Source organism: Myotis lucifugus, unplaced genomic scaffold (assembly GCF_000147115.1).
Source record: "Myotis lucifugus unplaced genomic scaffold, Myoluc2.0 scaffold_18, whole genome shotgun sequence".
Lineage (NCBI taxonomy): Eukaryota > Metazoa > Chordata > Mammalia > Chiroptera > Vespertilionidae > Myotis > Myotis lucifugus.
The window spans coordinates 7,508,806-7,521,098 of NW_005871066.1; the positions used below are offsets into that span (position 1 = coordinate 7,508,806).

Sequence of the window (12,293 nt, forward strand, 5' to 3'; positions counted from 1 at the left end):
TTGCGGGCTTGATCCCCAGTGGAGGGTGTGCAGGAGGCAGCCGATCAATGATTCACTTTCATCATTGATGTTTCTATCTCTCTCTCCCTCTTCTTTCCTCTCTGAAATTAATAATATATATTTTTAAGGGTCCTAGAGCACTGCAAGCATTCATTTGAATAAATGAATGCCTCATCTACAGATAATTGCATCTGTAATTCTACAACTGACTAATGTACCCAAGATTACCAATATATAACTTTCCCAAATTATATTAGAGAAAAATGAAACAGATTTATTATTGAAAATATACTGAAAAGAAAATGCATTTTCATACTGTTGTTACATAAATAGGTAAATTTTCCTTTTAGTGATTAGTGCCAATGGCTTCTATTTCAGCTATTTGAAAAAATAAAGGCTTTTCTCTAAGAAAATCAGAATGGCTTTTTCTTCTGCCTTTCTTATATCTTTTAGTATCTTGAGATGACCAGATAATTTCTTAGAAAGAGGTAAAGAGAACACAGAATGGGCCAGTAACTAGGGGGGAAAGGAAATATAGTGTTCAAGGGAGGAAACAAATAGAACTACATAGAATATGAGGTCTATTGGGAGGAAATTTGCCTTTTGGTTAGTTTCATCATATCTGAAATAAACTATAATAAAAAATACTTACAAATATATCAAAATAAGAAGAGTAGAAATCATATCGCACCACCTCCTTCTCTAACGTGTTCTCAATGCCTCCATTCACCTAGGAAGGAGAGTAAAAAGTAAAAACAAAAAGATTTATGTGTGAAAGTAATGCAAGAGAACATGTACAGAAGACAACTGATCAATGTTTCTCTCTCACAGTGATATCTCTCTCTCTCTCTCTCTCATCAATAAACATATCCTCGGGTGAGGAAAAAAAGAAAAGAAAATGAAGGGAGCAGATGAATTTTGCCTGAGAGGAAAGCCTTTTGGAAGAGTTTATCTTGTATTGTTGGTAAGAAATGTAAACAGAACCAAGGCTTTCGGAGAAAACAGGTATGTTGGGTTAAATAAAATCTATTATTAAAATTTCACCTATTTACTTTACTTTTATTAAATAAATGTAGCAACTAGAAAACTTAAAATTACATATGAGGTTTGCATTATATTTCTATTGGGCAGTACTGATCTAGACCAGTGATCTTCAACCAGAGTGCTGCAAGAATTTTAAAAACATGCAATGCCTGATTTAGTCAGAGGCACTGACTTCTTTTCCTTTAGATTGTCAAATAAAAAAAAATTACAGCCCTAGCTGGTTTGGCTCAGTGGATAGAGTGTCCACCTGCAGACTGAAGGGTCCAGTGTTCGATTCTGGTTAAGGGCATATGCCCAGATTGCGAGCTCGATCCCCAGTAGGGGGCGTGCAAGAGGCAGCCGATCAATGATTCTCTCATCATTGATGTTTCTATTCTCTCTCCCTCTCCCTTCCTTTCTGAAATCAATAAAAATATATTTAAAAAAATTATAACAGCCAACACAACAATAGCTGTCCTGTGTGAATGAATCAAAATTATACCTATTTTTTGGTCAGAATGGCAAAAAAATATATTTTTTGGTGCACCACAGAATTTTACTAATTTAGTTTATGTATGCCATGAGATTTAAAAAAAAGGTTGAAAATCACTGGTCTATATAACTAACTGCATAAGTCAAAATATAGACAAACCTCCAAATGGTTCTAAAATACTTTTATAACATATGAATTAATAATCTCTTTGCAAAAAAGTAGAGTAAATAACATGCAAAATCTTAAGTATGGGAATTAGAAAAGGAGATGCAACATCTAAAATATATTCCAGAAGCATGCTACATTTTTATAGAGCAAGGATCAGCAATCTATGTTCTGAAAAGGACCAGGGAATAAACATTTTTGCCTTTGTGGGACAGAAGGACTCTGTCACAAATACGCAACCACTCACATAAAAGCCAGCCATAGACAATAAGTAAACAAATGGGCAGGGCTATGTTCCAATAAAACTTTATTAACAAAAGCAGTCCAGCTGAATTTCACCCCAGGCTGTAGTGTGCCAATTTTCACTATAATACAAAACACCATGAATTCAAATTCCAAAATCCCAGACAAAATGAATTTTAAATTAACAAGGTTTGGTTTAAACAGTAAAGAAAAAGGAATGCCCAATTCAGCTGGAGATCAATATTGCCTCATTTGGGGGGAAAAACAAAATTCACTGACTGAGACAGAAATGATGTAAAAAAAAAAAAATAAGAAAACGGTTTTGTCTCTGGAAACAATTCTTATACTGTTATGGGGAAAAAACCACTTACATTTAACTCTATTATCCACAGTAATGTTACAAATAAGAGGTCAAAGGTGACAAACAAACAGAAAGTCCTCCTGACATCAGATATGCCTTTCTTTTCCCTTCCTTCATAGGACTCGATCCTGGCCATGAGCTGTGCAGGGTTGATGGAATGGACATCGCGCAGAGAAGCATGAGAGCTCTGGCTCCCTGTGAGAGCGTTCTCCATGTCTGCTGGCAGGGAGTTCATCCTGGAGGGGAGTTACAGGAGCCTTTTTCCAACGTCACCATCCCTAGAGAGAAGAGGCCTGAGGGGAATAAAAGAGAGACACCATGTGAAATCAGAGCTCACCCAACACCACAGCACTACCCCCACCTCCATGCACTGTTTCTCTAATGGAGCACAGAGAGTCTTAACTGAAAACATTTATGTCTTGATGAAGACATAAAGAGAAAGTGAAAGGAGAAGCAATTCTTAATGTTAACAATTAATACTACAAAATAGCTGTATGGAAAAGAATGGCAATAGAGAAGAATGCAAACTTACAGTGGTACAGGATAAAGACAGGATGTTAACCCCAACAAAAAGGTGTGCCCGGTAACCTGGAGAAGGCCCGTTGGTAGGCAAGCCAAGCCAGTTCTCTTGCTGTGCCAAGAAGAAAACCTCTACAATTCTGTCATCACCCACGGACTAGGAAAACTTTAACTGAATAGCTTCCCAGAGAGCATGTAACCAGAAGGTGTAAACTACCTATAAAAATGTGTGCGCTAAAGAGGAATTGCTTTCCACCAAAGGTATCTAATAAACCAAAGTTCGTTTTTCCCCATCACCTCTTAATGAACAAGCATGTTTCTGGGCTTCTTCTTTAAAAAGAAATACGCACACTGCAAAACGTTCAGCAACACATAAGCGCCCCACTGGTAATTACAGTAGTTACACACTCCTGTAGGGAGATGCAGAATCTCCTCCCCCAAGGCCAGGATGTACTTCTATAGTAAAAGCAAAAGATTTATATGGTTGGACAAGCATGGGAGAAGGCATGTTCTTTTCACAGCAATCGGCAAGAGCACATTAGAATAGCTAGAACATGTAAACACATTTAACATCTCTGTATATACATCATGTTTGCTCACATTCTATTGGTCAAAGTATATTTCAAGGCCAAACCCAAAGGCAATAGAGCGGGGATGTATACTCCACCCAAAGAGGAAGAGTAGGTAAGTGAATATTTGATGATTAATATTCCAATCTAGCACAGCTATCAATGTTTTAAATCACAGGTTGACAAACTATAGCCACATAGCCTGCAGGTTAAATATGGCCCACTGCCTGTTTTTGAATATCGAGTTTTATTAGAACACCAGATCCACTCTTATTGCCTATGGATGCTTTCACACTAAGATGGCACAGATAAATTGCTGCAACAGAGACCATATGGTTAGCAAAGCCTAAAATGTTTATTTTATTATCTGCATCTTTTTTTCTAGAAAGAGGGACTACTGTTTTTATCAGCTTCTCAAAGGGGACCAGGGTAAGACTGAGAGTTATTCAGATTAGGCTAATTGACAAATATTAATTTGCATGCTCTTAAACTTGTAATTCATTCTTATTTTCCACAGGTTGCTCTAGTGACACACTACAGTTTAGGTACAGATGGTCTTACCTTATGTTGGCTTATCTGAGGCCACTTCAACAGTACTTACAGCATGAACACCTTATTCTCTTTCTTTTATTCCACACTACTAAAACTGGAGAAAAATTCTGCCCCATCTGTACTGGTAGCTTCCTAAATGATGACATCTTTCCCACATGAAAACAAAAATAAAAATTGTATTTATAAGATCATTTATTAAATAGTGTGGACCAAATGGGGCCATGTATTAATCCTGACAAGCTCAGGAAAGGCCTACATGGTGGACTTACAAACTCAGAGATCTAAAGGAATCACATAGGGTGGTCTGAAATTAAAACCTTTTAACTAAAAGCAGTTTATAGCAGGTAGTCATGTCCTAGGCTAGAATATGCCCTGACAAAAGTCAATCTTTACCTTAATTAAGCCTGTCTATTGTCTTTTTGCATCTATGATATCATTACTTTGGAATGTCAGGGTAACTTCCCTTTTACCAGACCCTCATGGCACAAGCAATGCACCAAGACAGATACTAAAAATCCTCTTACTGTTATTGAGTTATTGTTGACTGTTAACTATACTGTACCTTCCCTATGTAAGAGAAGCATGTGTCTACATTTTACTTTTTATCCAATCCCAGAATTCCCACCTAACCCCGCCCCCTGCTATGTTTCCTCCAATCTCCCTAATCTATTACCAATGGATTTCAGGTAGCCCACTTACGTTTTCTCTTTTGATTGTAATATATAGAGTAAGATGCAAAACTGCCGTTCTCTGGGACATTTTCTTAATCCATTGTCCACAGTTTGGCTCAAATAAACTCACAAAAATTCTCTGCAGGTTTGAATGCTTCATATGTTGACAAAAGTTTACTGAGACCTTTAACAGACCACAAACTCCTTAATCTTGCATAATCTAGCACATGGCCTAATTTTATCTACTTCTCCAGTACCACTTCACCGCACTAAAAATCACAAGCAGTTTCCTTAAAAAAAAAAAAAAAATCACATTCTCTGGAACCTCTGTTTCAATTTTTCTCTCTTCATGGAGTGCTACTCTCCTTACCTCTATGGCTCTTACTCTTCCTATCAGCCTTAATGCAAAGGTCACTTCCTTAGGGAAACTTGTGATTCCTCCTACTCTTCCATACCTATCAGAGAATAGTGTACGCCAAGCATGTCAAACTCAAAGGCTAACATGGGCCAAATGAACAAGGTTTAAGTTTATGTGGGCTGCAAAAAAACCAAAAGCTTCAATTTTCATAGAAATGTAGGTTTATTTTGATAGAAGACATGCTGAATACGAAGGGCTGAAATAAATGAGTAATCATTAACGTAAAATAATAGAACATTTTAATAAAAATTAATATTTTTTTGAACATTAACTTACCAGACACTGAATAACTGCACAAATTAATAAGCAGAATTTATTAATTAACTAATAATTAACAACCTATTTAATAAACCTATTTTTTTTGTTCTATGAAAGCGAAATATTTCCTGTTGCATAGCCTAAACAAGTCAGTACAAGACTAATGATGCGGCAATCAGCTGCTAAAATATTCGCTGCTAGTATTAGTGGAAAGAAACGGTATGCCTGCGTGTAAGGGAAATAAATGCAACACGATTATAGTAATCGGTCGTTAGCAAACGTTGTAGCTCGTTATTAATAACTAGTGGCCCAGTGCATGGATTCGTGCACATTGAAAAGAAATTAATTAGAAGAAATATTTTAATATTGCTATTTGCCCTTTCTCTATAATAGAAATATCAACAAAAACAACCAAATTCACAATCGACAATGACAGATTGAAACACACACGTGTGATTGGTGCCAGTGAGAGCTTTATATATATCACGCATGTGCGAGTCAAGGTTTATTTTTAAATTGCCAGTGCGCACCGTAGGTACCAGCTGGTTGGATGGTCGGGCGAACAGATGGTCGGTCACTTAGCCTTTTACATATATAGATTATGTATAACAAGATATTTTAAAATTAAGTTACGAAATTTTTATTTATTTATTTATTTTTTTTTTTTTTACGAAATTTTTATTAAAACATTTCTTACACTCTGTTATATTGGCTGGGCCACAAAAATATTCGTTGTGGACCACATGCGGCCTGCGGGCCACAAGTTTGACATGCTTGGTGTACACAGACCTACATAACTCCTCTTACGCTGCATAAGATTATTTTTGGTCTACATTTTCCCTAAAGAAACCAACAGCTCACTTAGGATATTGTGATTCACCTATTTACCAGTTCCTTCATTCTGAGCTTCATATGGGAAGTGGGGGAAATCTAGAGACAAAGGGGTGGGGGGGCATTTAATGTAACAAAATATATAACAATTTATAATATATAAATTTAACAAAAATATGCTAATTCCTAACACTGAAAACTACGAAACATAGTTTAGAGAAATAAAAGATGAAAATAAATGGAGAGATATACTATAGTTATGGATATGAAGAATTCATATTGTTAATATTTCAATTCTCCCTTAACTGATCTACAGACCCAACTCAATCCCACTCATAATCAATCAAGGCTTTGGTAGAATTGACAAGGCAATTCTAAAATGAATATAGAAATGCAAAGAAATGAAAACAGCCAAAACAATCTAGAAAAAGAGCAAAATTGGAACTTACACTAATAACTTTCTATAAAGCTCAGTAATAAAAATAACGTGAAACTAACATAATGATCAACAAATAGATTAATGGAACATAATGGAGAGCCTAGAATTAGGCCAGCACTAATATGATCATTAGACTTCTAACAAAGATGTCAAAACAATCTAATGATGAAAAGAAAGTTTGTTTTCAACAAATGATGATGGGTCAACCAGATAACAAAACTGAAAAAATGAAAAAGAACTTTGAACCCTAACTCACACCATGCAAAAAATAAGATAATGTAGGAAAACAGTTTACAGGCAAAGATTTCTTAGAGAAGACACAACATCCACATCATCTGAAAAAAATTGTATAGGCTTGTCTTCAGGAGTTCCTGCTAGCCAATGTGAAACAATCTGAACATGAAAATGAATAATTTTTAGAATTTATATTTAGAAAAATTAAAAAGTTCCACAAGTCCACAGTAATACTGTAAAAAGGAGAGATAGGGTAGAAGCTCTTCTTTACAGAAAAAAAAAAAAGTCCAACAGAAAAGATAGAAGAAATAATAAAATTAGAAAAATCAAGTTTATAACCCCAGTTGAAGTAACTGATTTAGGCAAATATATATATTTTTTTAATCCTCACCTAAGGATATGTTTTTATGGATTTTTAGATGGAGAAAAAGGGAGGAAGTAGAGAAACATCGATGTGAGAGAAACATCAATTGATCAGTTGCCTCCCATACGGATCGAACCTGCAACTTTTGGTGAATGGGATGATGCTCCAACCAAATGAGCCACCTGACCAAGGCTAGGCAAAGATTTTTAGTAAATGCTAAAAATTATTAAAAGTTTGTTAGGAAATAGAATCTTTATAGTCTCAAAGTATTATCCCTCAGATCAGTTAATTTCATTAAGGGATAATATACCTCTGTTACTGGACCAGGACTGGGCCGAGCGAGTCTGCCTCAGGCAGGTGGGTAGTGTATGGGTTCTTGACTTCTTGTAGGGAAGATTTCACAACTCGAGTCCAGGTGAGTTTGAGAGTACATTTATTAAAGCTGGGGACAGTGAAAATAGGAAGGACTTAGGTTAGAAGAAGCAACAGGAGAGAGCCTAGGTCAGTGATGGCGAACCTATGACATGCGTGTCAGAGGTGACACGTGAACTCATTTTTTTGGTTGATTTTTCTTTGTTAAATGGCATTTAAATATATAAAATAAATATCAAAAATGTAAGTCTTTGTTTTACTATGGTTGCAAAGATCAAAAAATTTCTATATGTGACACGGCACCAGGGTTAAGTTAGGGTTTTTCAAAATGCTGACACACCGAGCTCAAAAGGTTCACCATCACTGGCCTAGGTGGTGGTGCTCTGCTTTGACTCCCTAGAAACATTATAGGAAAGAAGTGAGCCAGGCAGGGCTGTTAGCTCACTGGAAAGTTGGAGACAGGATGAGGGGTTCCCCTGAGACTGGCTGCCCTTGCCTGCTGCTCCCTGGGTTACAAGCCTTGTGGGGACTCTTAGAGTTTAGGAGGAAGTAAAAAGTTCATGCTCCAGAAGGGGCGTGGGCATGCTCTAGAGCAGTGATGGCGAACCTTTTGAGCTCAGCGTGTCAGCATTTTGAAAAACCCTAACTTAACTCTGGTGCCGTGTCACATATAGAAATTTTTTGATATTTGCAACCATAGTAAAACAAAGACTTATATTTTTGATATTTATTTTATATATTTAAATGCCATTTAACAAAGAAAAATCAACCAAAAAAATGAGTTCGCGTGTCACCTCTGCAGGCAGTGGTCAGCAAACTCATTAGTCAACAGAGCCAAACATCAACAGTACAACGATTGAAATTTCTTTTGAGAGCCAAATTTTTTAAACTTAAACTATATAGGTAGGTACATTGTTATTAACTTAATTAGGGTACTCCTAAGGCTTAGGAAGAGCCACACTCAAGAGGCCAAAGAGCTGCATGTGGCTCGCGAGCCGCAGTTTGCCGACCACGGCTAGAGCAAGCCTGCCCTGGGTCTTTGCCTTGAGGGTTTTTATCTTCCTTCTGTGAGGGAGAATCTTAGGGGAGGATTTCAGTAGAATATTCATCAGCTTTCCAGATACTTTCTAATACGTTGATGCATCAAAGTGAGCATATAGGGGAGTTTGGGATTATTCTTTGGTCTGCTTTACTGTTTTACTTTTACCTTGGGTCTAATAGGGTTTTGTTATTTGTTCGCCTGGCTTCCTCTGTCCTTGGGTCTAGCTGGCACTAACGGCATTAACTGGGTCTCTGTCCTCTATCTCCCCAACCAGGGTGATTTTAAGCTATGCATTCTCTGGTTAGGGAGGAGAGGTATAAACCATTCGCTCTCACGTGTCCTTGGTTAGGGCAGATAAGTTCTTGCAAATTACTAGCTTGCTGTAGGTTGTTCAAATCCTATCTAATAATAGATAAACATGGTAATTGACTGTACCTTTGCTACGCTTCCCATTGGCTAATCAGCGTGATATGCAAATTAACTGCCAACAAAGATGGTGGCTAATTTGCATACTGCAGGCAGGGCGGGCCAACTCGAGCCGCCATCCGGGCCCCTGTGTGCCACCTAAGTCCCACCCCCAGCCGGGATCCCCGTGTGCGGCCCTGGGCAGTGGGGCTTGGTGGCGAGATTGGCCCGAGGAAGCCCTATTCTTGCAGGAATATTCCTGCAACGGGCTTCTAGTTGTTTAATATTCTTGTTTCAGTTTCCCCATCCCCATGCCCAGGAATTTCCTAGCTTCTTACTATCCTGCCTCACCTTCACTGTAGAACGATATGGCAGTCACCACTTATACCAAGTAATCAAACAGTATCACCAATATTGAAACAAGCTGACATTACGTGCCTTCTGATGTAATGCAGTAAGAAGTACAAGATATCAATGATCGATTATGATATACCCTTACCAACAATGTTTAATCTGAATTTAGTCATAAAGAAACAAGCAGACAGACACAATACATGGGACATTCTACAAGACAGCTATCGTGGACTCTTCAGAGAAATCAATGTGATAAAACGCAAAGCAAAAACAAAAAGGAAAAGTGGTATGGATACTCTTCAAATTTAAATAAGCATTAAGAGACATGAACATCAACTGCAAGGCACAAGCCAAAACTGAATCCTGAATAAAAAACTTAAAAAAAGAAAAGCTACTAAAGACAATTGGGGAGTTGGTTATGGTTTGCAATCCTGGTTATGTAGGAGAATGCCTTTATTCTTAGGAGATGAATGCTGGAATACTGAGTAGTAAGTGGCATGATATACAGAACTTAAATTAAGAATAGTTCAGAAAAACCTAAGAACATAAGGATGTTTTATATATATATATATATATATATATATATATATATATATATATAATATATTTAGACATAATGTGTATATAGTATTGATACTGAAGAAAAGAAAATGGAATGAGAATTGCTAAGAGAATAACTTTTCATATTGGAACTAATCAATCCTGTTAACCTAGCAAGCAATCCTTGATTTTAATTACATTCTGTGGTTTTGCCTTTATAAATCCTTTCTTTGTTCTATTCAGAGAGCCTTTTGGGTTGCTAACTGAATTTGCATCTCCAGCAATCCTTTTGCTCATATAAATGCCTTTTGTTCTTTCTTACAGCCTGAACCTCTTCTTTGGTTAACAGTATATATAAGTATATGCAGTACGTAGAGATATGGAAGAGAGTAAAAAGTTTTCATTACAAAAAAACCATTAACTTTGCTATTAGTATGAGCTCATAAAAGCACAGAGCAAGGAACCAGAATTATCCTAGACAATCTCTTATATAATTCTACAAATAGAATGGACACGGATTTTTGTACACATCTTTGTATAATAACTCTTCTGTATACAGCAGTTTGAGAGGCCATGACAGATTAAAAGGAAAACCTATACTTATTAGATTTCCGGGTATCCAAATCATTCTGCCTTTGATATAACTATTAAATCACCTAGACATAAGAGATTTGATTACAGAAGTTAAAGACTTCTAATTTGTGACTGCAGGTAGGAGTCATTCTGTCTGAATCTTGAGCCAATGTCAAGAACCTATGAAATTCTTTTTGTTGTTATAAGGCTTAAGTGAAACAGTGGAGTGTACGTTGTGCAATGGTTTGGGATCTAGTTTGCTCAGTTCTTTAGTGAAAATGTGCATAAGATATCACTTTACTCTAAGTGTTGAAAAGCCAAATTTGTCCATCATTGGTTCCATACATTAGTACTCATATACTTCCCAGACACTTAGGGAAATTGATTTTTTTATAAAGCATCACCCATCACGACTCAGGCACATACCATCTGCTCTCTTATTCATGCAGATGACTTACTACACTGGTACCTACATTTCAACAGCATTTTCTTCTGTTCTTTCTCTTACTTTTCTTTAAGAAGTTAGAAGTCCAACTACATAGTAATATCTCGATGTATTTTTCAATGGTTTTATTCCAAACATCAATGTTCTAGATCTCATACTTTCTAGTGTTGTTTACATTTGTTTGAGACATAATGAAAGTCTTTTTCCATCTCAATAAATTTGCTTACTCTTCACTGCATTCTGCCCTCTTCCTCCCACATATTAAAGGCACACTACTAAAGTTTATGTCATTCTTGCAGTCTTATCTCATCCACTCATTTCTGTTAATATCAGCAAAAGTAATGCCCATAAATAGAATTTAACCTTTTGACAATCTGCTTCAAGATTCATATTTACTTAGAAATTATTTTTTTAATTTTATTTTATTGTTTAAAGTATTACAAATAGTAGTATACATGTCTCCCTTTTTTCCCCATTGACCTTCCCCCGGCCTCCCCTATACTTAGAAATTATTATCAATGACTTGGAAAAATTAAAGCAGAAAAAAATATGTATGGTGTTTTTAAGTCACTGCGCTAACCAACACTAATTTATCTTCCAAGGCCAAACTTTTTTTAAAATACATTTTTATTGATTTCAGGGAGGAAGGGAGAGGGAGAGAGATAGAAATACCAATGGTGAGAATCATTGATCGGCTGCCTGCTGCATGCCCCCTACTAGGGATTAAGCCCGCAATACAAGCATGTCCAGGAATCGAACTATTACCTCCTGGTTCATAGGTTGACGCTCAACCACTGAACCACACCAGCCAGGCCCAAACTTGTTCTTATAGCAACTTAATTTCTAAGTCATCTATCTCTATAGCAATATTAAAAATGTTACTGAACTTTTATTTGATATATAAATTAAGATTTAAAGATGGTTGAGTAAATGCACACCAATGTTTTCATAGTTTTTGAGGCAAACTAAATCATATATTGAGAAACTGAATCTGGATGTGTACTACAAGATTTAAGAATTGCACGTGATAATTTTTGAAAATTCAAAGTTTGCCAAGAATATACTACATCTACTTTATTTACTCCACAAATATGTTCTGAGCACCAAAAATGTTTCAGATCTTCCTCTGAACAGTGGGGATGTAGCAATGAACAAAATTGAAAAAATGTCCTACCCTCACAGAACTTACCTCCCTGGAACAGAGCATAAATAAAGGCGCATTGTAATTTTAAAATGAGTGGTCAGGATGAGCTCAATGAGACGGTGCTGCAAAGACTAGTGGGAGGTAAGAGAGAAATTCCATGTAAATACCAGGAGAAAGAACAGTGCAGGTAGAGGGAACAGTAAGGGCAAAGCTCTGAGGAGGTAGAATTGGCCATGTAGGACAAGCATGTCAAACTCAAAGGCTAATACAGTCAATAA

General features: G+C 36.6%; 1 protein-coding gene across 3 annotated transcripts in view; it reads right to left on the reverse strand.

The window, feature by feature from the left end:
- The window catches only part of STARD3NL (STARD3 N-terminal like), a 40,580-nt gene that overhangs the window by 17,130 nt on the left and 11,157 nt on the right, over window positions 1-12,293 (reverse strand). For 2 of the 3 annotated variants that reach the window (XM_006085363.3, XM_023751068.1), the window contains exons 2-3: window positions 2,296-2,578; window positions 653-730 (exon numbers count right to left, since the gene is read on the reverse strand). In XM_006085363.3, the coding sequence (XP_006085425.1) occupies window positions 653-730; window positions 2,296-2,520 (303 nt within the window). In that variant the 5' untranslated portion in view covers window positions 2,521-2,578. Of the gene's footprint in view, window positions 1-652; window positions 731-2,295; window positions 2,579-7,450; window positions 7,583-12,293 lie in introns of all 3 variants that reach the window. The other variant, XM_006085362.3, reaches the window with a different exon arrangement.